This window comes from Stigmatopora nigra, chromosome 8, assembly GCF_051989575.1.
Source record: "Stigmatopora nigra isolate UIUO_SnigA chromosome 8, RoL_Snig_1.1, whole genome shotgun sequence".
In the NCBI taxonomy this organism is placed as follows: Eukaryota; Metazoa; Chordata; class Actinopteri; order Syngnathiformes; family Syngnathidae; genus Stigmatopora; species Stigmatopora nigra.
The window spans coordinates 7654886-7681734 of NC_135515.1; the positions used below are offsets into that span (position 1 = coordinate 7654886).

Here is a 26849-nt window from a genome sequence, read left to right on the forward strand (position 1 = left end):
GTGAAGAATGATGTTTTACACACTTTGGGAAACTGTCCTAACCCTTTTTAGAGCACTCAATTTTCTGTGAACTTTTAGAGGGTATTTATGTCAATTCAAGGGTCATTAGATCACTTTAAGAGAGGAAATGCATTTAAATGTTTTTCAAGATAACTTTTAGATTATAATTCAATTGATTTTAGGACAATTTACCTATTTGAGAGGACTATAAAATTGTATTTAGATTAGATTTAGGGGTTATCAGATAAAAACTAACGTTTTAATTCGATAAAAAAAACTTTTTTTAATAGCAAGAAATGAATTGGCACTACTATAGATACATAAAACTACTAAATACATCCTTAGAGAAATCAACAGTAATAAGAGTCTAATAAAGATTTATTGTTAAAATCAATATGTAAGTCTTGATGACCTTTTAATGTGACAATCCTCAATCAATCATTTCAGTGAAAGGAAATACGAGGGAGGAAAAACAAGATTTTATGCATCTAAAAAGCAGGATTTTATGCTCCACTGGGTTGCGTCTTCTGGAGACGAAGGGGGCGGAGTATCGACGCTGTCTGTGCGGGCTAAACAGTCGCCTGTCACCGCTTCCCTTTGCGGTGCCAACGAGGCTTCGATCGCCGCAAACATGCCGGGATAGGTGAGTGCAATAAGCCGTGGATGGTTCAAACACACTAATCGGGGAGAAAGTTGTCACCTTTTCCCCACCTGAACCGATTAGTCGTAGTCTTAGCATTAGCCTGTTAGCAGAGATTTGCAGCTGATTTTTTTTCTCCTCCTTGATGACGCGGCGTCAGTGTTTAGGGAACTAAACTTTAGAATTTTCTTTCTGATTATCATGCATCCTACCCTTTGCACTTGGCAATATGTAGTACATTTCTGCGGTGTGTTAGATCGATGCTGATTTATGTGGAACTGTTATAATATGTGTGTGCACACTGTCAATGATTAGCTCCTGTCAGAACATGATCGAGGGATTTAATCAGTGTTTATGAATACTGTTTTTGCTTTTATGGTAGAATCTGGAAAAACTAGCCCCCATGTCCACAAAATTTGGGACATCATGTCTGTGTGGCTCATTTCCTTCCTCGCGATCCTGCTTCTTGCCATTGTGTTGTCATGCATCATATTCCGGTAAGTATGCTCGAATTGAGGCGTATGCAGCTGGGATCTATCATGGTTGTAATTGTGTGTTATTTGCAATTTTCTTCTAAGATGGTTGGTCAACACCCTGGCAACGCGAATCGCCCAGACAGTGCTGAATGCAGATTTGAAGATCAAATCAGTGGGACTGTTCTCCATCCGAGGAGTCACCATCCAGTTTCATCCGCTGCACACTGTGGTAAGTGACACTTAGAGTAGTGTGCGTTGAATTATGGATCATACTATTACAAGATTCAAATTGTGAAACAGTCATTTTGTTGTTTATTTTCTTTGACATGAAGCAGAAATTGTTTGGTTTCTATTGCATAAAGTCTGTGAGCGCATTTTTTGGGTGTAATATTAGATTTAAGTAATATTTGGCGAAAAGCCATAAAAATATTGTATGACTTATTTTTGCATCACTGAAACCAGAAGCTGACGTCAACTTTTGGTGGCATTAGGTCAGTAATTTGATTTTGGAATAATTTTGGAGGTTTATGTGATTCCTGTTGATACAAATTTGAGAATGACTATTGTTGATATAGGCGACATAGTTTTAGTGGTGTCCCTTGAAAATGTTCAATGCCAAAATTGTGCCACAGCTCAAAAAAGCTTGGGGAACACTGACTTAGACTAGATGGGATTTATTTGCAGCTAACAGTAAGTTTATCTATGACAGGAAATTGACCGGATATGGATTTCAAGCAAAGTTCTTAACAAAGATTTACCGTGAGTAAACACCATTCATTTTTCTGATTGAATATGATGTCTACTCGCACAAGGGTGTTTGCAAAATAGAAATAAAAAAAACAGATTTTCAGTACTCCATTCTTAATGAAGCTAATTGAAGGAGTATTTCCCTTTTTAGGAGATACCTCGCCTTGTGTGTGGGGGAAACAAGAGTTCGTTTCGACTTGCAAGCGCCTCTTGGACCCTTGACTAAAAGGACGAGCCATGGGAAGAAAACGGGGAAGATTTCCATCGGCACCACAACACTTCGCTTTCTATCCCAAGTATGGAATCCATAAATGTTTGAGTGCTGTATTAGTGAATATTTCATCTCATTTGGAACCCTGTTCACCGCAGTTGCTGTCATTCCACATTATCTCAGTCAACGTGATGGTCCTGAACATGGCGCTGTCCGAATCACTATGGCACATGACCATCACGTGCATCACGTTGCTGTTGGACCACCACAGTAAATGGTGACTAACCTCTACCAAGTTCCATAAAAATATTCCTTTTCCTTTTCTAAGCAAACGCGTCCCTAAAGTTGCAGGCTAGCGTGGGATTTCTCCGTGGGACAACTAAGCAGCAAAGTTCTAAAAAGCAGCCAACTGGTCAGTTTCTCAAATCAGATGGGATTTTAACCCTGCCCGTGCCTGACCATTGAATTGTTTTTGCAGGATATTTGTCTAGCCGAGGTGGCATTCAGTCTGCTGCTGTCGGGTGATGTGGGGCTCCCCGACATGAAGCCCGGCTCGCTGTCCCTGCGTGTCAGGGCGCTGCTGGCCGAGCTACATGAGGGCCTCTTCCTTTCCCCCATCCTCGTGACATCAAGGACGAGTCAAGATCTGTCTGATGAGCAAATGCAGGGTTAGTCATTTGTTATTGCTTTTCACAAATCAGGTTCTAACGTGCCAGGTGGGCAATATATATATCATTAGTCCTTCCAAAAGGGAGGCTGTGATTTCCAGGGGTTTCAATATTTAATGTTGGCAGGTACACAGTTATTAAATGCTTAAGTTCAAGAGCAACATTGTAATTGTCATGAACAACTGTCAAAAACATACACTGTGGTCCTAACATCAAGTGTCTTGTTTTCTTTTTAAATACAGAGTGCCTGGGCCCTGAATTCATTCAAACAGAAGCTGTGGAACAGCTCCACCGGCTAATCCCATGCAAGGCCAATGTGGAGTTTGAAAACACAAATGTCACCTTGTCCATGCACAGCCAGAAAAGGTAGGTTACACAAATGCATGATGTTATGTACCGTCTTTCCCTTGAATATTGCGACTTCACTTATTCACTTATTTGCATTTTTTTTTTCTTCCCTCTATTTGTACAGACACCTGAATTGGACGCTAAAGTCTTTAAAAATTTGCTACGCACGGGACAACGAACAGCTTCCCTTGAAGAGTTTCACCCCTGAGCTGAGCTTCCCCCAGAGTAGCCTGGTTCTCTTTCTGGAGGGTCAGTGACTCAGCCCATCATCAGACTTCACTTGCGTTGCGCAGAGAACAACCACTAACTTTCTTTTTATGGCCAGATGGACTTCTGCTGTCGCAAAGCCGCCAAAGAATTGTCTGTGTAAACACGCTCAAGACATCTTTGCAGGCAAGGAAGCTTGGATTGGTTAGGTGGGGAATGTATCGAAAGATGGAATTGTTTCGTGAGCATTCGACTTTTGTTGTTTTAGATCACGTCCATGGACATTTCCGGCTCCGTGGCCGTCAATACTTGCATCGTCCACTATCGTCACCAGGAGTTATCCCACTGGTTCAATTTGCTGCCGTGGGGACAGCTGGTCCACAGGAAGACACCACGTAGAGAAAGGTCCGTGTCAAACAGAAATGCTACAAATGTTTTTTTTTTTTTAGCGTTGTGATGATGAATCATCTTTTTTTGTCTCATCTACATACGTGTCATTGTCTTTCGTGCGTAGTCCATTCGATCTTTTGCCCACCCTCCTCTTCCTCAGACGCTTACCCCACCTAGATGCTCCCGTGATGATGACGTGCTCCGTTTCCAACCTCAATGTGTCGGTGCAGCTTGGAGACACCACGCCTTTTACACTCGGCTTTCTCTCCGCCAGCGCAGGTAGAACCATTTTTTTCCTGCTACTTATTATTAAAAAGAAATGTAATATGGGTGACCCTACTAAGCGATTTTTCTGGTCTACATTAACCATGATATTCCAGGGGTTACTGCACATTGACAATTTTATTCCTGTGATTGGCGTGTGCAGAATTGCAGCATCTTTTGGACTTAAAGATGACCCAAGACAGTCCAGAATCCAGAAATGTGCACCAGCGGACCTCGTTAAACCTTGACAGTTTCTGGTGGCGAGTGGGCCAGGGCTCGCATATCCAGCAAGCCCTGCACCCTCCTGGCAAACATGTATGGGGGGAAGCGCTCGTTCTTGACTCTGTTAGTCTTCAGGTAAAAAAAAAATAAAAATAAAATAGTGATAATGCAGCAATATAATTGTAATGTTTTTTGTCAATCAGGGGAGCTGTAATCGAGCCAGCAGCGAGTCGAATGGCAGCCCTCCGTCTCTGAGTGTAGAGTCCAGTCTGAAGGGACTCCAAGTGGAGCTGTCGGAGACCTGTACACTTTGTCTGTCTCGTCTGCTGTCTGTCATTCAAAATCTGGGTCAAATGAAGCTGTCGGATGATCCCACATTTTCTTCCCACCTGGTGCAACCATCTTCATCCGTGCCTCTGCTTTACAAACTGGACATCCATTTGGAGGATGTTAATGTTTTTACAGTGTCTAACCTAGCAGGTAGATATTACATACTTGTCAACTTATAAGTTTTCCTGTATTTTATGTGTCTTGACCATTTCAAATTGTGAATAGCAGCTTTTCATGGGAAAAAAATGTTTAAAAAAAAAAGAATGTTTTTCTTTTGTAAAACCGATCTCGTTTTACCCATTTCTGGTCTTAAGGGGAATTGTAATCACTAATAAGGGAAGCAATTGTCCGAGGTTGACGGGCATGATACTATTTCAACATTCTTACACTTTCTTAGTAATTGAGTGTTTTCACTGACCATTTAGGAGCTCTGTCTTTGCGGATGGACACCCTCGGAGTCATTTGCTCAGGCGAGAGCTCCCAGGTGTCTTTGAATGGCGTTGGCTTATCAACCATCAAGACGTTGACAGAGAACACCGAGACATGCTGCCCAGCCTCTCAGATTGCCCACCCCTTGGTCAGGGTGACCGCTATAGTGCTTTGTTACTACAGCAGCACCAACACACTGCAGGTAGCCTTTAATCTACCTTTTGTGCTTTTTTTGTTTGTTCTGTAATGTTACAAAAACATTTGGTTAAGCTAAATTTGATCAGGAATTCATTAACTTTTGTGCTGTCAACATGATAAAGCCTTGGTTGCCATTGGGGGTGATAGCTGTGGACCTTCCTTGCTTAACAAGTGTTTTCTCTTTAGGTTCAGTGTGAAAAGGATCTGACTGTAGTATGGACAGCCCCAGACTATATGTTTTCATATCAGCACGTAACGGAAGCGCTGGATTGCTGGTATCTGCTCTGGGGTAAAGAAAACGTAGAGCGCCCGATCGGACCCGATGGTGATAAAAAATGTCTGAGCCTACTGCTGGAACTAGGCAGCACCAGCATAACGCTTCATGTAGGGGAGCACAACTACATCGTCCTCCACGCCCAAGCGCTTTCCCTCTCCAAGCACTCCGGCTCTGTACATGCGCGCTCACCCGCCCTGGCGTTCAACTTTGATGGCCACGATATTGTCTCCTTCAAGGGCTTGAATGTGGAGACGCATAGCGAGCTGCCAGAGATGCAGTTGCATAGGAACTCTTTCCCCTCGCTGACCATGCCTCACAATCGTGTCTGGATTTTCACCAGCCCGCTTCTATTGGTGGAGTTCCCATACTTGTACAACTTCTCTGAAACCTTTGACAGGGCTATTAGTGTGCAGAAGTGGTTGAAGACCCTGCATTTCCCGCCAGGCCGCCCTTCATCCATCCAACGACACCCCCCGCCTGACCTGGTCTTCAGAATTAGCCAGTTTTCCTTCATCTTTCTGGACGACGTGTTTGAGATCAAGCTGCGAGACAACTATGAGCTGATGAAGGACGAGAGCAAGGAGAGTGCCAAGCGACTGCAGCTCCTGGACAAGAAGGTGGCTGACCTACGTAAGCAGCATGGTGAGCTTCTGCCCGCCAGAAAGATCGAGGAGCTGTACAGCTCACTGGAGAAGAAGCATATCGAGATCTACATCCAACGCTCGCGACGTCTCTACGCCAACACCCCCATGAGGAAGTCACTGCTGACGTGGACCGTGTCAGAACTGGAGCTGGTCATCTTGGCCGATCAGTCGCTTCACGGTCCCGAGAGGGTGAGAGAGCAGCTGCGGGATATTGACAGGATAAGCCCCTTCCCTCGAGAGGGGCTCCCGTTGGTTGTCCAGTGGTGCCGTGCTGTCAACTTCAAACTGGCTTCATTTTTGGGTTAGTTTCCAGAGAGTTAAAAGTACTTGTACTTAAATAGGGGAAAATGTAGTACTAAAACGTAGTAAAGTAGTACTAAAAAGTTGTATTGTGTTCTTAACTCATTGACAGCCATTAATGGTTAAATTCATCAAATCCATTTAAATGCAATAGACATCTGATCCATTTGGACTCGTATGAATTCATTCATACAAGAAAATTCAAGCTGTTGGAACAGTTGGGTTTCTTTTGTCTGTGTGTGATAAAAGGTAAACTGATGTTATTGTTACTGTATGGTCAATGTAAAAGCTGTTTTTTCATCTTTCTCTCAATGGCAGACCATGAGTTAACCGTGCCCTTTTTTTTCTCCAGTGAGAATTCGGGACTACCCGCGTTATCTATTTGAGATCCGTGATTGGTCGCTGTCGGGTCGCCTGATTGGGACGGAGCAAGATGGGCAAGCAAGGGCGCGCCGAAAAGAAACGGTTCAACTTGGTCCACCGTGGGGGGACCTGACAGTACACAGGAATATTCCGCCCCTCAAGTTCTACTATGACTTCAAATGTGCGTTCTTGTATTTTTTTTCCCGATATGTCATGGAAAAGCCACTGGTTGTATTTAATTTATCATTATTATCTGTCTGCAGCCAACATTGGGCTTTATACCATCGTTTGGGGGCCGTGTTGGGACCCGGCGTGGACTCAGATTGGCCAGTCGGTTGACCTGCTCACTAAACAGACGTTCGACCCCTCACCTTTGCTCGCCTGGTGGGACAAAAGTCGCCTGTTGCTTCATGGACGTTGGGTCATGGACATCGACCAGGCCAATCTGCATCAACTTGCCACGGAGGTGAAACTGAAAAATGGACATAACACATACAAAATTTCTTTACTATCTTTGGCGATTTAACAAAGAACTTTTCATTGGTACAGGACCCTTACAACACCACAGAGAACTTGCACTGGGAATGGAGCAAGCTCAACTTTGACTGGAACCCAGGCCAGTTTGTTTTTAAAGGAGATTTGAATGTCAACGTCAGGACGGCGTCAAAGTGAGTATTTTTGTTTTGAGTTCAGCTCAATTTAAATGTCATATGTTATACATTTTTGGGCAAATACTGCATCCAATAACAGTGAAGCAATAATTGGCTTTTGACTTTAGCCTTATCCATGACATCACTATTTGTCTACATCCCAGGTATGACGACATCTGCTTTCTACACCTGCCCAATTTGTGCATGACACTCGACATGCAGTGGCTCTGCCACGGCAACCCTCACGATCACCACGCCGTCACACTTTGCTCTGCCGAGAACATTGCAGACGTAACCTCGGGACAGCTGCACGACTCCTACAGAGCCTTTCGCTCTGAGAACCTCAACCTATCCATAACCATGGACCTGAACCAACACTGTGGTCCCGGTGAGCATGCGTCAGACTTGAGTAGCATTTGAACATGTTTTTTTTTTCATTTGACGTTCCGCTCGCCTTTTTCCCAGAATCATCCCAGCCAAGAATCTTGCTGTACAGCAGCACTCTACGCTGGATGCAGAATTTTTGGGCCACTTGGACCAATGTGTCGCGCCCCATATGTCGAGGAAAGCTTTTTCACAGCCTCAGGCCGGTCCGTAGAAAACTGGGTCAACATTACAAGCAGATGTCTTACACGGCTGCCTTTCCACAACTCCAAGTATGTGTTGCCTGGTTTTACATAAAAACACATTAAGTAAGATATTATATGAGATGATCTCATTTGGTAGGGTTGGCATCGAATAGTTTGTTGCTCGCCTTTCCAGTTGAATTGGATATCATTTGCCGCTGTCAATGGCACTGAAATAATTAAGAAACTGTCATTACATTGAAAAAAATACTGGTAAAAATGTATTTCCTAAGAAGAAATCCTAGTTTGATGGTATCCTTTTTCCGGCGTTGTCTTTCAGGTTCATTATTGGGCATCCTTTGCACAGCAAAGAGGTATCCAAGTGGAGTGTAATAAAGGTCATATCTTCACTCGAGGAGCTCAGAGACTAATCCCACAGGGTAATTTACTTTTTTTTTTTTAAATAAATATTCAAACCTATTATTTTTAGTTATTCAAATACAAAGTCGCTCATGCAAGCAGTATTGCACTGTTAACATTTTTTGTTCTCTCGTCTTAATGATCAAACAGCTGGCACTGTGATGAGGAGGCTCATCTCTGAATGGAATGTGACCCAGATGGTGAGTGAGCTGTCACAGGTCACGGTTCACCTCATGGCCTCCACTTGGGATGAGACGGCGGACCACCAGATCAACGCTCAGGTGAACAAGACCCACCTGCTCAGCTTGTCCTTACTAAGCTACCAGCGCCAGAGCAACCATGTGGAAGAGGTAACGTACTATCTATCTACAAGCGACATTCCAACCTTGTGCGTGTGTGTATTTTTGTAACTTTTTTTTTCCTGGCAGGACATAAACCCAAAGGATGAGACCAACGCCACATCCACTCACAAGCTGTGCCTGGTGGACCTGCGTGCCTCCTGGACCACCACAAACAGAAACATTGCATTCGGACTCTACGACGGTTACAAAAAGGCCTCGGTTCTGAAGCGAAACCTCTCCACCGAAGCGCTGAAGGGTCTCCGCATCGACACACAACTGCAAGCTAAGAAGCTCAAACGCTCGCCTTCAACATACTCCACCAGCATGGTCACTGCCACCCCGGTCATGCCCACCCTCAGTCGAACAGAGAAAACTTCCCATGAAGGTGATTACTGCGCTCATTTTAAAAGACTGGCACGCTGGCTTATGTTTACTTATCACATTGCTCATTCCCTTTGTAGGAACATCAATGCTCCAGAAGTTGATCGAGGAAACGGACAAGTTTGTGGTGTTTTCCGAAGAGGAATCGGGGGTCAGTGACCAGCTGTGTGGCATCGCAGCATGCCAGACTGACGATATCTACAACCGCAATTGGTTTATTGAATTGATTAACTGTCAGGTAATCAACTTTATTAGACTGAAAGCTATGAGACTACAGTAATCCCTCGAACATTGCAGTTACTGTAGACCAGACATAATCAAAAAAAAATATTTTCCTTCAGTGCTGAGTCATATTAGGAAGTAGCTTATGTGTTTCAGCATAGATTTGGACATTTTTATGAACTTAAATGTATATATGTTTTTAAAATGATCTTTGCAAAGTAGTGAATTGGCAATAAGTGAAGACGCAATAGTCGAGGGATTGCTGTACCCTGCAAGAGATAAAGCCGTGACAACCAAGTAAGATTGCAACCCATGCTCCGCACACAGATGATGCTGCGTGGCACCGAAACGGCCGGCTGCGTCCTTGTGTCTGCGGCCAAGGCCCAGCTGCAGCAGTGTGAGCACCACCCAGCCTGGTATAATGACACCCTGAAGCAAAAAACTACCTGGACCTGCCTGCTGGATGGCATGCAGTACTTTGCTACAACGGAGACTAATCCATCAGAGCAGGAGAACCAGCAGCTTTGGTTGGAGGTGGGCTAAATGTTTGTTGGATGGTAAAGTGCAGAAACTCAGCCATTTTGGAATTCATGTGGTCATTTGCAGGGGCACATCAAAGACCTCATTTACTTTGAGTTATTTTGGTGGTACTTGATCGCATATCTATTATAGGGAAGTCCAAATTTGTACCTATGAAGAGTCCCTATTTTTTTGTAAACAAAGAGTGGTTTATATTATGTGACACTGAAATGAAATATTGTGGGTGTATGATATTTGTGAAAATTGCACATTTTGTTATCCCACTCAGGTGAAAAACATCGAGGAGCATCGACAGCGGAATCTTGACTCTGTGCTGGAGCTAATGGAGAGTGGCCAGGCTGTGGGTGGAATGGTTAGCACCACTACAGGTACATAGAAAGGTTGAAATTTCAGGCCAGACCACAACATTAACTTTACTCTTGTCTCTGTGCATAGATTGGAATCAGCCAGCGCAGGTAAATGAGGCCCAGCAGGTACAGCGCATCATCTCCCGCTGCAGCTGCCGAATGCACTACATCAGCTACAGTCACGACATCAACCCAGAGCTCGCCACGCAAATCAAACCCCCGGAGCTTAGGAACCACCACGAAAAGGAAGACCTGCTGAAGAAACAGGCTGGTAGGCGTGGTTTAGTCCTCATGCTGTGTCTGTATTTTGTGCATTCATTTGCTCACGTTTGTTCTAAATCCCCAGGTGCCGTAGACACATTTACACTCATTCACCACGACTTGGAGATATCGACCAACCCTGTTCAGTACGCCATGATTCTGGATATCGTCAACAACCTTTTGCTTCATGTCGAGCCCAGGCGCAAGGTAGAAAATGCTTTGGTCAAACAGTCTTAATATGACTGTATGACAATATACACATGTTGCCTCAGTATGAGTAGCATTAGAATGTGAATAATCGGAGTGTGATAGAGCATAATTGGTCCCAATAGGTCCTATCAATTTTCTTTGCTGATTTCTCTTTTACATACAGGAGCACAGTGAGAAGAAGCAGCGTGTTCGCTTCCAGCTGGAGATCTCCAGTAACCCCGAGGAGCAGCGCAGCAGCATTCTGCATCTCCAGGAAGCAGTCAGGCAACACCTGGCCCAAATAAGACGCCTGGAAAAGCAGATATACTCCAACATCCGGGTAAATTGATGACAACGGTTGCCGAGAGACAAATCTGTCATTTCCTGGTGGAAATTCCACCCTTGTATTTTGTAATCTCTTTCTGGGTTACCTAGACACAACCGGAAGATGTCAGCATTGACGAGCTGAATGAAATCAACATGCAGCTTCAGAATCAGCTCAACCAAGAGAAGAACGATATGCAGATGAAAAGCGAGGAACTCAACATCCTCATCAGGTTCACTTCCGTATTGACTGGACTCGTTTGGCAAAACGTAAGCCGGCACGGGACATCAATGCAGCCACTTTAACGTTTTGTTCCTTCTCAGGTGCTTTAAGGACTTCCAGCTGCAGCGAGCCAACAAGCTGGAGCTGCGCAAGCCACCAGAGGACGTCAGTGTGGCAAGGAGGACCGAGATCTACTTTGCTCAGGCGCGCTGGTGTCTCACTGAGGAGGATGGACAGCTGGGAATTGCTGAGCTGGAGCTGCAGAGGTTCATGTACAGCAAGGTGAAGGACAACTACCGACCTAAGCCTTGAAATAGGAGACGGAATTTTTTTTCTATTCATGTATTCACGTTTGAGCTCAAAGGCTTTCGAAAATTATGTTGGTGGATCTTCTGGCCTTGTACAACTTACTGGGACTTATATTTCTCTCTATCTTTCTCTCCACGCAGCTCAACAAGTCTGATGATACAGCAGAGCATCTGCTGGAGTTGGGCTGGTTCACCATGAACAACCTCTTGCCCAATGCAGCATACAAGGTAGATTGGATAAGTCCATATATATTTGAAAAATGGTCACATTTTTCAAAAAATGTATTAGTTATCTGTATTTGATGTTAGGATTATGAGGACTATGTCCATGAACCCAAAAGGTGACAATACCAGTGGGCTTTCCAAACTTAAACAATGCAATTTATATTCTTTTTTTTTATTCTTTGCCTGGTTCCCGCCCACAGCGTTTAAGGGTATGTATATTCACACACCCATTTGTCTTTGATCATACCATCTTGTTTTATGACATGACATCATCCTGTGGTTTGCACGCAACACGTCATCATCTTGCCTGACTCATCAAAACATGTTGAGAACAACATACTTGGTCCATTTGAGTCTGATATCCAATTCCAATTTTTTTTAACACTTATTATGAAATACTTATAATAAATGATAATACCAATTACATAATACAAAATAAAAGGAATATATATTTCCTAATAATGACCTTATTTTACCATTTAAGGGCCTTCACCGTGTTTTTTTATTTTTTTTATTATGATTCTTTTAGCCTGATGTATTTTTTGGACACTGCTTCTAGGTTATTTTGAGTTTTTTATTTCAATGTTGAAGACATTGCATAAAGGCACTCAAGCATGGTTGGAATGGAATGGTCTGAATCTTATTGTTTTTTATCAGGTGGTGCTCCGTCCTCAGAGCGCCTGTCAATCAGGACGACAGTTTGCCCTGCGCATTTTCAGCAAAGTGCGTCCCCCCGTGGGTGGGATCTCTGTCAAGGAGCACTTTGAGGTGAAGAAAGTCGCAAAGGACTGCATCATCGTCGTTTTTGGAGGGGTAGGGGGGGTTGCCTCCTGATCTGATCGTGAACTCGCCTGTGTTTTTTAGGTGAACGTGGTACCCCTCACCATCCAGCTCATGTACCAGTTCTTCAAGAGGATGATGGGATTCTTCTTTCCCGGGAGGAACGTGGAGGAGGATGAAGTCACCGATGAGGAGGACAAGTTTAGACTGGTCACCACGGGTGTGTTTTATTTTTCCATTTTATTCAATGAGCCCTTTCATGCAAGAATTATGTTTTTTAACCCTTAAAGGGCACTTGTAGAAGCGACTGGCTACCATTGACGGCACTAAACATCAAAACCATCTCTCCCTTCCATACACCAGGTATCCCCGTGAAGACTCGCCAGTCATCCGAGGACACCATGGGTCCGATGGGTCCCAGTAAAAGCGTCACTCAGGGGATGAACCGCAGCGCTGGCGTCAGGAGATCCTTTAGAAAACCTCTTGAGGTATCCATGACTATTATCGATCGCATTCTGGTTAATTACGGGCTATTACTCCCTTCCTTTCATCTCCAGCATCCCGTTGATGACATCGATAAAATGAAAGAGCGAGCAGCCATGAACAACTCCTTCATTTACATTAAGATTCCTCAGGTGCCGCTGTGTGTCAGCTATAAGGTGACTCAAATTTTATTCATTTGCCAAAACATGAGTTAACAAGGAAGTGTCACAAAGTTGACCCCAAATGAATAGGATTTGACCAAAGGTCGACAGGGGAAAAAAAAGTAAAAGTTGCATTTTCTATATGATGATCTTTAGGGAGAGAAGAGCAGTGTGGACTGGAAGGACCTTAACCTGGTGCTACCTTGTTTGGAGTACCACAACAACACCTGGACATGGTTGGATTTCGCCATGGCCGTCAAGAGAGACAGCCGCAAGGCCCTAGTGGCCCAGGTAGAGCATTTTTATCCTGTGTCTTTTTATCTGGGATTGGCCCCTGCAACTTTGAAGCTTTTTTTCCCTAATAGAACGAATCGATTTAATCGATTAGGCATTACAGAACTACAATTTTCCAAAGTTCCCTCATCTCTATCAATTTTGTCAGATGATCAAGGAGAAGCTGCGCTTGAAGCCGGCCGGCGCCGGCTCTGACCCGCGGGGGAAAACGTTGGACGGGAAAGCGGACTCGGGCGTTCAACAGCAGCAGGAGGAGGACGAAAAGGCTCGGCTGCTCATCGGCCTTAGCGCCGCCGAGAAGAGCTCGAGCAAGAAGAGCATCTTTAGTCGACGCAAATGAGTCGCCGTCACTGTGTAGTAGAAAGGAAACTGTCATGTTATCCTGCTGAGCTTCACGTGTAAGTGGGCAACAAAAAAAAAAAAAAAGCAAAGCCCTCGGGTGCCTGTTGATTATGAATATGACCAAACGCTAACTAAGCATCGTCACTGCATTGCAAACAATGAGCACTATTGCTTCCTAACTCTTTGTGTTGTCCTGCTGGCTCGGGAACACCGGGTAAGAACCTCACCTTTGTCGCCTGCTGTAAAAATTCCATTAACACACGCGCAAAAACGTGACTATTTTTTTATAAAAGGCTCCATCTCACTAAATTACAAGAGCCTCCCCCAACCTTTGAGCTACGCATTTATTTTACATATGCACAATATCATGCTAGAACAAATGATCATAACAGAATTTTAAAGTGAGGTATAATAGATCCAACATTTCAAAAGACAATAGCACAAAACCAGCAAGTATTTTTGCAAAGGTACTATTCCCAAGATTCCCATTGTTATCATGCAAATGCCTTTTCTCAAATATGCAGGGGTTTACTGTATTCCAATTTATTGAGATAGCTTTTGTACTTTATTTTGTATAATAAAGTGACTTTACTAACATTTGGTTTATGTCACTTGTACCATAAATGCTCTTTCAAAATATTTTTATTTTGTATTAATAAAGTGACTGTACTAACATCTTGGTTTATGTCACTTGTACCATAAATGCTCCTTCAAAATATTTCATAAGGCACATAGTTAGACTAGTGGCAAACTAATTCAAATGTAAATTAAATGCAAAATGTCTTAAAAAGAGTAATACACTTGTTTCGTTGATTTTCAGAACCAGTTTTTATTCATAAAAGTTACAAAATGCCAGGATATTAAGAGGGTGTGGTGGGTGAAGTCAAACAGAGACACTTTCAGATGCCTGCGAACATAGTGAGGACATCCTTAATTTGGTCCAAAATAGTCCACAATGCCATTCCCTGTGCGTGCATCGAAGAAAAAGAAGTTGCGATGTGGAGGGTCTCTCTGGGACAGAGCCTGGACAAGCAACAAAAACACATTAACGGTTACAATTCGCTACAGTCCACGTATGAATGTTTACCTTAACAATTTCCTGTCCGAGTACTCCTCCCACAACAGCGCAAACGGGCGACATCTCTGAGAAGCAGAAGCTAAAAAAGAAGGGCCATAACACAGTCAAGGTTGTCCACGCAAACGCCAAGTGACCCTGGCTTGCCGACGATAACATTACCTGATAAAGTCGTCCTTGAGCAGATCGCCACTCACGCCCAAATTATTTAAAACATCCTGGCGGATCTGACTGAGCAGGTGGCTGTCCTCGTCGTAGCATTTGGGGTCGGGGTCTCGTCCCTTGTCGGTTCGGAACTTCAGCATCACTGAGAAGCACAGAGTAAATTTTGTGAGATTATGCCTTGGCATCTGCAAAGACAAAATACCAATACCACTTTTCAGTGGTTTTCTAAAGGGGTTCTCCCTTCATGCAATGACAAGTGTGAATACCGTGAAGTAGGAAGTAGCCAATAGGTGTGCGCTTCAGAGCAGCTTTGGCCTTTTCAGTGGTCCAGTCCACTTCCAAAGCCTCCTTCAGCCTGCAGAACTTGGATGTCTGTTAAAAACATGCCATAATCAAACAATGGATGAATGCATTCAAACTGTTGAAAGCAGTTCCCAAAACACTTCAAGTTTGATGCACATATTCTGCTCACCTTCTTTACCATGGTGGTTTCACTGAGGTCAACTTTGACCTTCTTGGCATCAGGTGCATCGTTGGAGTCCCCCGTTGCTTTCTTGACCACTTTAGGTTTCTCTCTATACAACAAATTAAATATTTATGACATCAAGCTCTCCAAAGCGAGTTGCCTCCCGAGTTTTGGACTCACTCTACATAGTTGTGCTCTGGTCCGAGGTTGGAGAACATGTAACCGTAATAACCGTGGACATCGCCACAGAAGACAAGAATGTTGTGTTGGGAGCATAAGTGATCAATGCGCACCATCACGTCTTTGGAGCAGCCCGTCAGACAAACCTGGAGGCGGAAAAACAACAAAATTAGTGAGGTCTAAGTATGTGAATGTGCCTGGAAGCACACTGCACTCACTGCATTGAACTGAAGAAAGAAATCGTCATCCTTGTCTTCTATTTTCTCTGTGTCAGCAACTACTTCCACCATGGGATTGAGGATCTGAGCACGTTCCAAGGACGCCTGGGCCCGATTCCGGCCCCGCTCAGTCACCGGGATTAGAAACTGAGCCCATGACTGGTCGTTCGCCTGGTGGGAGCAACATGGTAATGTTAACTGTAATTCTCATTATAGCTCTAGTAGTTTTAACCAATATGGATACATTGCCATTAACTAGTACAGAAATATGCCCAATTTGCATTTAGTAAAAGAGGAATATGAGACCCCATCAATTAATAACTATTGTGCCAAACTCATGTAAATATAATCGGACATCTTTCATATACTATTTGGTTGTTTACCTTTTCGTGATCCAGCAAGGTGAGTCCTTTCACTCCAGCCAAAATCAGGTTTTTGGCCACCTCAGCCCCGAGACCACCTAACCCTGCCAGAAGAACCTTGGACCCACGCAGTCTGCAAATGTGTGCATTAATTATAAGGCAACTCTCCATTAGGGTAAACAATAAGGAAATAATATTAGCATTACAGGATACATTTACCTCTTCTGGGCGTCCAAACCCCAAAGGCGGATCTGGCGGTCATATTGGGCCGCCTCTTCCTCAGTGATGACCGTGTCTTCCTTTTCGATCATTTCAAACGTGCCAATTGTTTTTGGAAGGGGGGGAAGAATACGCGACTGTAAAAGTGATCGTTCCGCGAAACTACACGGCCAATTGTTTCAAAAGCCGCGATGGTCCCGCTGAATGGGCGCGTGATGATGACGCCATAAGAGCAAATGATAACCTATTTTTGTTGTTGTTGTTTCATTATTAGCTATATTTACCCTTGTGACATTTTGTAAAATGTTCCCAAAGATTTTAGGACTCAATTTTGAATTAAATTCAAAATATAATTTTATACGTGTATCTATATATATTTATACTGCTAAAAACGGAAATGGGTGCACTTTGCCCTGAATTTCGACTAGCCAATGTTTTCATGGGGTGTTTCCAAATAACCTATATTGAGGCTTTGAGATTTATTATTAATTGGGGTTTTGGAAAGTCCGATGGTTATTCTCAAAGCGTGGTGCAATACCACTCTTGGTCCAGGGCATTGGACAATGGTAGGAACTTAAATCTTATGTGGTGTGGCCCACACAAAGACCTAAAATTGTATTTCCATAATTCATAATACATGCTTAGAAAATACTTACCATTTTTTGTTTTGATGTGCCCCCCAAAATACAGAAGCTGAGCAATTTAGAAATGCTTAAATTATATCATATTTATATGATATAGTTATATAATTGTGTGACATTTAATCAAATGTTTTTAACAGTCATTTTCCTGTCTCATCTTCATGATGACTTTCTTTTCTGGGGAGAAGGCCCTTTTACCTCTTTGTCTGCTAGTCAAAACGGAGGGCTTATTTTTCTCTTCACTCTTCTTTGCCACCGCCAGGGAGACGCATATAAGAACATGAAATCGTGACGCCATTGGGCAGATACCCCGCCCCGTTTGTGTTTGAAGAAGACAGTCAGCCATTTTAGGACTATCAGTCGTCATTTCAGATCGCTTCAGTAGGACCGAAAGCGAACGTCTGGACTCAATTTCATCAAATTTCTCTTACAACTGTAGTGGAGAATTGCCTATTGCTTATGAACTAAACTCTACTAAATTCCAAACCAAGTAGATCCTTGTGAAGTGACGCATAAGACAGTAATTTCCAGTCTCGAGTTTGAATTTTTGGGCACCTCCATGTTGGCTAAGGGTTAGAGAGAGGAAATGGCTGTGGAAAGCATGACTGTCCATCCAAACTCCCCAACCAACCACGAACACAACAGTCTCCTGACTGACGAAAGGTCGAGTAATTCTACAATCATATTTCAATGAAAATATTTATTTGTCCTTTGTTTTTTATTTTTTTAAACACAAAAAGCCCGGGGATACCTTTTTTCTTTTTTTGTCAAAGAGGAACTCAAACTCGTCTGGAAAACGGGTAAAGGAGAGGTAACGGACTTGTACTGGAAGGCCAAAAATACGTCGGAGAGAACGTTTTCCCTTTTATTTTATGACGTTATGTCACCTCGGCGGTGAAGTCCTCCAAACAGGCCAAGTCTCCTAAACACTTGGCTCGTTCGGCATAATCGTCGACAACTTCGACGAATATTAACCCATCGTGGGGCGGCTTCTCCGCTTTTTTTCCGAGTCCTTGTAAAGACCAAATTATTTTTTCATATTTATTTACCGTGGGTTAATTTCGACTTGAATGACAAACGCAAGCGCGTGTTGAAAGTGGGCCCAATTCAGCGGCTAATTTAGCCGGCTAACCTAGCCTCCTTAGCTTCGTAGTGGCTAACCGTGCGCATGTTGATTTGACGTAAATATCCCCACTTTGACGTTCGCTCGTCCCTACGTCACTAAAATAAATAATTCAAACGACATCCAAGGGTTTTAAAGCACTTTATTAACCCAACACGACATAAACGCTTTATATAGATCAAGCCCACAAAGACAAGCGTATTTGCAACAAACGTCCCAGTGGTCAAAATAGTTATTACTATTGTCTACTCTAAACCTGCCGATTCTTTTTAACAGGATTGGATTTTTTTTCCCCTCAGCGATGTCACCTTGATGACTTTGAAGGGCACATTAACTGCCAAGTAGCCCCCCCTCCACTCCTCCCCCACCCTGAGATTGTGCCGTTTGTTTAACATCTAATAGTACCAAAGCTGTGCGTAAAATGTCTGCAAAGCATCCCAGAAGTCAAACACAAAAATAAGTTTGTATCCTAACCCCCCAGTTGGAAAAGCGGTTGAATGTTTTAGTCAATCCAATAACCAAGCCCCCCACCCCACCCCCCAAAAACCCACCAGTGACCCCAAAGTGTAAAGGGGAGGACTTTTTAATGCATGTGTGTTCAAAATATGAAGAAGCCCAGTCACAGTAAGTATCCCCTCCACCCCTTTTAATTAAGCCCCTTCTCTAATGGATTCCTTTTTTTTGGAGATTGTACATGATCCATTGTGGAGAGTAGGATAGTTTTGTTGAATTTGACTTGCTAAATTAGGGTGTGTAACAGAATGGTAATTAGGCACAGTAAAAAAAAAGAGTCTTTTGTTGCTGTTAATCCATAGTTGTATACGCAGAATCGATTGCTCCAGCTGTGTTAGACATCAAACTCAAGTCATTTGGCAGAATACAGGAACGCCTAGTTGGGATATGTTAGCTCTTGAGTGTGTGTTTCATGGGAATAGGCTGGAACCTGTTGGTGGTCTGACTGGTTTCAATTTTTTTTTTACAAAGTAATCAGATCGAAATGTCTGATAGGTATTAAATGGTTGTTTAGTTATTCTTAAATCTATTCTGTCAGAAAAACTGGCAGTATACATTGTTGGGGTTAAAAATGCTTTCAATACACAAGAATTATTATTTTTTTTTGCATTTGCCTTTCTAGCCTTTTGGTTGAAAACAATCTTCATATAGTGGCAGTTCATTTAGAGTTATTACACAAGAAAATAATGTGCTGATTTAAGTTGCAATAATGCAAAATGGGGACTGTATTCTAATATTGATTGTTAATGAGGTCCCAATCTGCCTGCTCCCTTAAAAATCAGCAGCAACCTGTGGTACAAGGATATTGCATGTCCCAGTTCATTATGTAGTACAGTGTTATTGAGAAGTTGTTGGCTCCCCTGACAATTTCCATTGTTTTAATATATAAATTCTGATGGACAGTTACAAGCCTATTGAACTAATGGAAGATGTGTAATATCCATCAAAACAAGTGTCTTTCTGAGGTAGCTTTTGTAGCCTTTCCCTAAACTACAATGTTGAAAAATATTTGTATTCAGCTCATTTGAGAGCTATTTTGAGGCCCCTGTGTTGCCACTCTTTCCCAGAAAGCCATAGAAATGCAATCAGCCACCTTGAATAGATTCTCTCAATGATGTTTGAAAAGCTCACGTGGCAATTTCACTTTCCTATTAACTAGTCCAAATAAATGACTGGTATTTAAATGATCAAAATGACAAGGGTGCCCAAATGTTTCCACCTGTGTATATTTGTAGACTTCCCTGAATCGGATAAACCTAGTTTCAATCTTGAAATGTCTGCAGTCTGTCATTTTTCAGATATCCAAATAAAGCCTCTGATCCAAACACATAGTAATGTATAACTAAATAATATTTGGAATGGTGATGTAATATTACATAGTTTGCATGTAATACTAAAGATAATACAGGAAAGTTAACGTGTCTTTGTGTTGTGTGCATATAGGCCAGAGGATGGCGAGCTGGAAGAGGGCGAGTTGGAGGATGATGGGGGTGAAGTCGAGATGCAGACGCTTGGGGACGCCCCTGCTGGAAGTGGTGGCGGCGGAGGCGGCGGCGAGGGGACGGAAGAAGGGGGCGGCTTGGATGGAGGGACGGCAGGGGATGCCGGGGAGCGGCCCCCTCGGACCCGGGAACGCCACGCTAGCAGTAACTCGGACGAGGAGCGCTCGCACCGGCGCAAGCGCAAAAGGAAGAAGGAAAGGGAACGTGAGCGGGAAAAAAGGCGCGCCAAGAAGAAACGCAAGTCCAAGCACAAGGTAAGGCGAAAGCTAAGCTAACAGTTGTTTCAAATATTTGAAGCACAGGTGAATTAAAAAAATCTTTCTATTTGTTTGTTCAAACTTTTTCAAGACTTTAATGTTTGATGTCTTATATTAACACGTGTCAGTCGTCATTTCAGAATTCCTTTCAAGGTAACATTTTAGCTCCCCAAAAACTTACTGTCAGGACATTGAAATGCTCTTCCACTAGATGGCATGAAAAGCCATTTAACAATTTGTTCACCTGTTGCCGTGAACGTAACGGAACAAATTCTGAGAAACACCCGAAATGGGTAAACACTCCAATCTATTATTTGAGTTTGTGTACCCCACTTTAACGTCAATATGTTTTTTGACAGCGTCACGCCTCCTCTGACGAAGATTTCTCGGATTTAAGCGACGATTCCGACTATTCTCCCAGTGAGAAGCGAAAGTACAGAGAATACAGTCCCCAGTACCCCCCACCCGTAAGTCAACAAGCAACGGGCATAAAACGACGCACCGGGCCGGTGATTGACGGGATCGATATGTCCCACCCGCAGTCTCGTGGCGGCTACGGCGGTCCCAAAAAGGGGGGGTACATGAAGATGGACAAGCAGGGCTATGGCGGCTACGATGACTACGAGGAGGAAAACTATGAGGGGGGTGAGGAGCACGAAATGGGCAACGAGGAGTACGACGACTACGTCAAAGAGCTCAACATGTATCGCAAGGCCAAGGAAGGCGGGCGTGGTGGACGAGGTGGGTCTCCTTTAGTTTCGCATGAGAAAATTAGGCCATCAGTATATTCAAATATGCTTAAAAAATGGCAACCACAATTGGTTCTACTACTAACACTGTCAATCTGCTCTTAGCTAAATTTAATTGGACGCCTGTTGTTGTCATTGGTAGGCCAAAAGTCAAGTACTATGAAATTGGAGTAATCCACTTGGAAAGTGTTATTAGTCGATTGTGCATGCCTTTCGACAAGGTGGCTAAAATGAAGTGAGGAATATTGTCAAACATTCAACCTGACCAATTTTGGCGAAGGTGTTGTGGTTCGTTCGGTTTTACTGTTCTTGGTGAGTAAACATGCAGCGGGTCACGTTGACCTACATTATGTACACAAGGATGAAGGGAGGCGAGAAAGTACTTTTCCAAAATACAAACTGTCACTATCATTGAAGTCAATCAATATATCAATATAAAATGTGGTGCAAACAAGGCTGAGTTTTATGTCGATAAGCGGACCGACAATGACACAAGATGTTATTTTTTATTCCTGCAGGGGGGCGTGGCCGCATGAGAAACATGAGGGGTCGCGGTGGTATGAGAGGCGGTCGTCGGGGAGGCCGAGGAGGCAGCCGAGGAAGAGGAGGGCGAAACGTAAAGATGGCCGATGACGACGGAGATGGCTATGGGGAGGAGATGGAGGTGAGCTCTTCCGGCATGCTAGGATTTTGTTCTGGATGAAAGGGAGGTGAGTTTATCCCTTTGTCCCTTTCCAGTATGACGACGACTATGACAACATGGTTGAAGAGGACTATGATGACTATCAGTACAAAAAGTCCAAAGACCGAGGACGAGGTAAGTCCGTTCTTCCTGCGAACGTCAGCTCAAGGTGATTATTTGACTTATTGCCGCGAATGTGTGTCCTTGGGCGGTACACAGGCAGAGGAGGGCGTGGAAGAGGTCGAGGCAAGGGAGGACGCAACATGATGAGAGGAGGCAAAATGAGAGGCCGTGGACGAGGCCGGGGCGACACGTGCCACGACGACGATAACAACGGGGACATGGACAATGGGGTATGGTCCCCATTGGCTTCAATCTTATGACATTTCAGTTTTTCTGCGGGCAAAATGGTCTTTGTTCTCAGTCGGTCTCTTACTTGTATTCTTGTGTTGCCCTTGGCTGGTGCGTTACTATATTCTTTTAGGACGGAGGAGGGGATGTCGGAGGAGGAATGGGAAAGAGAAATCAAAATGAAAAATACCAAGATAAGAAAGGAAAAGCCATCTGCAAGTATTACATTGAAGGCAGATGTACCTGGGTGAGCTAAGAAGAATAGACAATATGCTTTTGTTAACTACAGTTGGTCAGTGTTGTTCATACTCTTTGTTCAATGACCAGGGTGACCACTGCAACTTTAGCCATGACATCGAGTTGCCCAAGAAGAAGGAACTGTGCAAGTTTTACATCACTGGCTACTGTGCCCGAGCCGACCACTGCCCTTACATGCATGATATCCTTTCAAAGCCTTTGATAACTTTTGAAAAGGGAACTGCCTTAAGATTGCCTGTTATCTCCTTGACACCAAAGCCACGCGAATTCCCTTGCAAGTTGTTCCACACCACGGGCAGCTGCGTCAATGGCGACGAGTGCATGTTCTCCCACGACAACCTTAATGAGGATACCCAGGAACTGCTCAATAAGGTATGACTCTTCATTAAAAAAAAAAAAAAAAAAAAGTTTGAAAATGTATTCGACATCCAACTAAAAGAATTGATCTCAATTTCATTACTTTTGGTTGGTGTTGAGATAATAATGATTTTTTCCCATGTTATGTGTTCAGATGCTAGCTGAAGACGCAGAGGCCGGTGCAGAGGATGAAAAGGAGGTAGAGGAGCTAAAAAAACAGGGTATCAACCCTCTACCCAAACCCCCACCCGGAGTAGGACTCCTTCCCACACCTCCTCGCCCGGCACCCTCCGAACTGGCCGGAGCGGGGGATTTCGGAGGTCCCGCGTCCGGTGACTTTGGAGGCATCCCGGCTGGCAATCCGCCGTCCGTCACCTCCAAGCTTTCTCCTATTGGAGCGGGGCAGGTTCCCTCTCCCAACTCCTGTGGCGGTGGTCCACCTGTACAAAATCCAGATGGAGTTTCTTACCAAGGACCACCCCTGAATCCCAGTGGGCCCCCTCCTCACATGGCCTCCCCCCCTCCTCCTTGTGGAGGTGGTGGCGGAAAGAAGATCCCGTCCCTGTTTGAGATCAAAGTGCAGCCCACAGGACAGCTCGCTCACAAACTGGCCGTCAAGTGAGTCTACGCACACTGTTTCAGTGCTGTTTTTGTGGAAAGTAGACAAATACCTGATCGAGGTGTTTGACATAATACATACTTGATTTGAAGTATTTTCCATTTTTTAACGGCACCCCTTTCCCCCAGAAGCCAGCCGCCCAGCAACAGTCAGGCAGCGACCCCAGGAGCCGGCGCACCGGGGGCAAACCCGTCCGGCTACCCCCCCGACAACATGGGAACCTTTGCTTCTGGCGATTGCCCTCCGCACCCGGGCGCCATGCAGCAACCTCCGGGCGGAGGGAACTACACGTTCTTCAATCAAGAGGGAATGAAGATGGAAGGAGTGGTGGAAGAGGGTGAGAGTCATGGCAAGAAATACACGATTAAAGTTTGGCCTTTTTAAAAAAAATTATGGAACAAAACATTTATTTCTTTAGAAAAGGACATTAAAAGCAGGTTTTGGTCTGCTTTTAGGTGACAAGTACCAAGTAGGTGGTGGCAAGTTAAGCAGTCAAGAGGATGCCGCCAACGGTACCAATCAGGGAGGGATATCCGTCTCGGACCGCCTCCCGCCGGCACAGCGTGTCCTCTTCATGCGGATTCAGCAGAAGCAGCAGGAGGACGAGGACCGAGCCCGGCGCATGGATGGAGCCACAGAGAAGAGCAGAGACACTGAAGGTGACTCTTCACCACTATCATTCACATGCATTTTCAATTATATTCTCGTGATCAAAAAAGCATGGGAAGAACCTTAAGACTTTTATGAGCAACATTTCCAGTTGGTTGATAGATGCCCATATGCCTCCAGGTGACTCAGGCAATTGGTACTCCAGCGAAGATGAGGACGGTGGCGGCAGCGTGACGTCCATCCTGAAGACGCTCCGGCAGCAGACGCAAGCCCCCCCAAAGCCTGAAGCGCCGAGCGACCCTCGTCTCCAGAAGGCCGTTAACCCTCCGATGCGCCCTGCCGACCCGCGCCTGGCTCGCGACCCGCGTCTGGCTCGCTCTGCCGATGTCGACGCGGCGCCGCCTGTGCTTTCGTCGGGCCCGCCGGCGGACCCGCGGTTAGCCCGACTGACGGCCGCACCCACCCCCCACCAAGTCCCCAAACCGGAGCCTCCCCTGATCTACAAGCCGCCGCCCCTCACGGTACCGGCGGCGGAGGAGGAGGAGACGGAACGAGTCCTCCGGGACAAACCCGTCCCCATCCCTCTGGACCCCCTCATGGGAATGGCGCTGAGGGATCCACGCTCCCAGCTGCAACAGTTCAGCCACATCAAGAAGGACATTGTTCTCCACATGCCCGCTTTCTCCAAAACCATCACCTGGTCCCCCGAGGACCTCCTCCCGCTCCCCCTCCCCAAACAGGACCTTCTCCCTCTGCCCCCGGGCATTCCTCCGGTCTCCTCCATGGACCCACGTCTGTCCCGCGTCGTCCGATCGCAGTCGCCTCCCATAGCTCCGCCCCCCTCCTCGGACCCCCCTGGTCCTACGTCGTCCTCCCTACCAGACTTTGAACTGCTGTCTCGCATCCTGAAGACGGTCAGTTCTAGCCCATCCCACTCCATGTCTCCCCCACTGGCGCCCGCTCCTGCTCCCCCTTTGGCACTTCTGGGTCAACCCCCACCACTCCCTTCCACTCCTTTGGAAAAACCAATGGACCCCCGCGTGACACGTAAGGCCCCCCTGGATCCTCGCCTCCAGCCACAGAAGTCAGCCCTCAAGCAGCCGTCGGAACCTCCGCCCCCTCCCTCCGAATCCTCTTTGGGCCCCGCGCCCGGATCCCCGCCCCCGTCTATCGCCCCTTACGATCCCAGGCTCCTCTCTTCGGGCGGGTCTGGACGCAGCGCCGTGCCCAGCGCACCAGGGGGCGCCAACGTCTTGAGCAACATCAGTCTGTATGACCCTCGGACTAACAAACCCGGAAGCCCCGGCACCGGTGGGGGCCCCAGCAACTCCCCCAACTCGGAGTCCCGTTCCGGCGAGCCCCCTACGGGCAAAGCAAAACTCAAGGAGCCCTTGTTTGTCCGCAAATCTGCGCTGGACCAACCCGAACCAGAGAAAAGCGCAGAGCAAGGCACCGACCGCTACAACAGCTACAACAGACCCCGACCAAAACCCGCACCTTCGCCCAGCCCCGCCGCTCAAGGAGGTGCCCCCACCGGCGGTCCGGCCGCTCTCGGGGGAGCCGCGGAGCAACCTCCCGCCGGCGTCCACAACCTGCCCGTCTCCACTCTTTTTGGAGTGGTGAAGCAGGCTGGCAAGCCCGGCGGCTCCGGCAGTCCGTTTGGGGGGAACAGTCCGTCCCAGGCGGAGCAGCCCGCCGCCGAACAGGACAACGGGTCGCTCAAGGACGTTTTCAAAGGATTTGATCCGACCGCGTCGCCCTTCTGCCAGTGACAGCGGAGGGCATTGGCGCCAAAAGACTTTTTGGGGACGTGGGAGATTGAAATGTCTATTTTAAACAGAGGAATTGTTGTATAAGTGTGTACAAAAGAGACGGGGTGTTTTAGCATCCGCTCGTTAACTCACTCACTTACTCACCTCCAACTCAAGCATTGAGAGATGGGTGGAATTGAAATGTTCATGTTTTTTCCTCGCATAACAGCACCACTGCCCGTCGTTCTACAAGCAGCTTTGTTTCCTTTTTTTGAATATTTATTTTTCTACTTCCATGCACTGTCTCCCCACCAAGGAGAACCCAGTTTTTAATGTCTGCCACCTCATCCTTTTCATTGAGGTGTAGCCCCTTTCCATCATTGCTCTCCGTTTTCCTGAGAATTCAGTTTTGGGGAACCTCCACGTTGCGTCTCTAGCATTCTCGGTGGCGGCATGACAATCACATAACATTTTACCGCAGCTCGCCACTGAGAAAGGTTTCTCTCGAGGCCAGAGCTTAGAGACCACCTCATCAGACAATTCACACTTTTGTAAAAAAAAGATGGAGAAAAAAACCCTTCCTTTTAATTTATTTTTATACTTAAAAAATTATTTCCACATACTTATTTGTTTTAACACATTAATTTTTTTACTAGATTATGTCATTCATTGCACATTGATTATTTTCCTTTCAGCTTTGTAAATCTGCTTACATTTTTTTCTCAATAATAACAGTATCCATTTCAGCTGTTCCTTGTCTGTTATAATGGAGCGGTGGACTTTTCTAACTGTACATTATAGGTGAGTATTTGAAATAAAGAAATCTGCCATATGCAATATTTATACCTCTCTCCAGTTTTTCTATTTTTTCATTTATTTATTTTTGGAGTATAGACAGTCAGGAAGATGTATTTTTAATGTTTATCTTTTGGTATTCAGAATGCTGAATCATTTTGTACAGGCACCATCGGGCCTCCATGT

At 45.1% G+C, this 26849-nt stretch overlaps 3 protein-coding genes across 10 annotated transcripts; 2 read left to right on the forward strand and 1 right to left on the reverse strand.

Moving 5' to 3' along the window:
* The first annotated feature begins 532 nt into the window (after positions 1-532).
* On the forward strand, positions 533-14446 carry LOC144200698 (bridge-like lipid transfer protein family member 2). Of its 4 annotated transcripts, none has more exons than XM_077722963.1 (41): positions 533-643; positions 1023-1137; positions 1219-1345; positions 1826-1875; positions 2015-2159; positions 2233-2351; positions 2420-2486; positions 2553-2742; positions 2985-3108; positions 3215-3339; positions 3416-3483; positions 3566-3702; positions 3812-3966; positions 4115-4308; positions 4377-4653; positions 4929-5134; positions 5317-6352; positions 6704-6895; positions 6978-7180; positions 7264-7382; positions 7529-7752; positions 7830-8020; positions 8271-8370; positions 8501-8700; positions 8779-9076; positions 9153-9310; positions 9622-9828; positions 10103-10202; positions 10270-10452; positions 10528-10649; positions 10816-10971; positions 11067-11188; positions 11280-11460; positions 11628-11714; positions 11912-11920; positions 12369-12479; positions 12576-12711; positions 12855-12979; positions 13049-13150; positions 13292-13426; positions 13578-14446. In XM_077722963.1, the coding sequence occupies exons 2-41, from the start codon at positions 1067-1069 to the stop codon at positions 13767-13769; spliced, it is 6744 nt and encodes a 2247-aa protein (XP_077579089.1). In that variant the 5' UTR covers positions 533-643; positions 1023-1066; the 3' UTR covers positions 13770-14446. The 4 variants fall into 4 exon arrangements, with proteins under 4 accessions (XP_077579089.1, XP_077579091.1, XP_077579090.1 ...); XM_077722965.1 differs by having other exon boundaries at positions 3848-3966; XM_077722964.1 differs by lacking the exon at positions 11912-11920.
* A 126-nt stretch (positions 14447-14572) lies between these two features.
* sae1 (SUMO1 activating enzyme subunit 1) lies at positions 14573-16703 on the reverse strand. Its single transcript, XM_077722480.1, has 9 exons — positions 16457-16703; positions 16259-16370; positions 15876-16046; positions 15658-15803; positions 15484-15586; positions 15278-15383; positions 15009-15153; positions 14859-14928; positions 14573-14794 (listed from the first exon to the last, which is right to left on the reverse strand). The coding sequence occupies exons 1-9, from the start codon at positions 16546-16548 to the stop codon at positions 14702-14704; spliced, it is 1038 nt and encodes a 345-aa protein (XP_077578606.1). The 5' UTR covers positions 16549-16703; the 3' UTR covers positions 14573-14701.
* A 682-nt stretch (positions 16704-17385) lies between these two features.
* zc3h4 (zinc finger CCCH-type containing 4) lies at positions 17386-26711 on the forward strand. Of its 5 annotated transcripts, none has more exons than XM_077722478.1 (14): positions 17386-17760; positions 20177-20489; positions 20852-20959; positions 21035-21233; positions 21760-21905; positions 21980-22058; positions 22143-22276; positions 22408-22521; positions 22602-22713; positions 22795-22904; positions 23044-23507; positions 23637-23845; positions 23964-24167; positions 24298-26711. In XM_077722478.1, exons 1-14 carry the CDS (start codon positions 17684-17686, stop codon positions 25887-25889), a joined length of 3861 nt encoding a protein of 1286 aa, XP_077578604.1. In that variant the 5' UTR covers positions 17386-17683; the 3' UTR covers positions 25890-26711. The 5 variants fall into 5 exon arrangements, with proteins under 5 accessions (XP_077578604.1, XP_077578605.1, XP_077578601.1 ...); XM_077722479.1 differs by having other exon boundaries at positions 23640-23845; XM_077722475.1 differs by having other exon boundaries at positions 20852-21233.
* The last annotated feature ends 138 nt before the right edge of the window (positions 26712-26849 follow it).

Excerpts from the sequence above, each read along its gene's own strand:
- LOC144200698 (XM_077722963.1), top strand. The coding sequence starts at position 1,067 with ATGTCTGTGTGGCTCATTTCCTTCCTCGCGATCCTGCTTCTTGCCATT. Across the intron at positions 7,753-7,829 it reads GAACCAACACTGTGGTCCCG|AATCATCCCAGCCAAGAATC; the intron begins GTGAGCATGCGT and ends CCTTTTTCCCAG. Across the intron at positions 9,311-9,621 it reads TTGAATTGATTAACTGTCAG|ATGATGCTGCGTGGCACCGA; the intron begins GTAATCAACTTT and ends CTCCGCACACAG.
- sae1 (XM_077722480.1), bottom strand. The coding sequence starts at position 16,548 with ATGATCGAAAAGGAAGACACGGTCATCACTGAGGAAGAGGCGGCCCAA. Across the intron at positions 15,587-15,657 it reads CCAGAGCACAACTATGTAGA|AGAGAAACCTAAAGTGGTCA; the intron begins GTGAGTCCAAAA and ends TTTGTTGTATAG. Across the intron at positions 15,154-15,277 it reads TGGCTACTTCCTACTTCACG|TGATGCTGAAGTTCCGAACC; the intron begins GTATTCACACTT and ends TGTGCTTCTCAG.
- zc3h4 (XM_077722475.1), top strand. The coding sequence starts at position 17,684 with ATGGCTGTGGAAAGCATGACTGTCCATCCAAACTCCCCAACCAACCAC. Across the intron at positions 20,490-20,851 it reads AACGCAAGTCCAAGCACAAG|CGTCACGCCTCCTCTGACGA; the intron begins GTAAGGCGAAAG and ends GTTTTTTGACAG. Across the intron at positions 21,234-21,759 it reads AGGCGGGCGTGGTGGACGAG|GGGGGCGTGGCCGCATGAGA; the intron begins GTGGGTCTCCTT and ends TTATTCCTGCAG.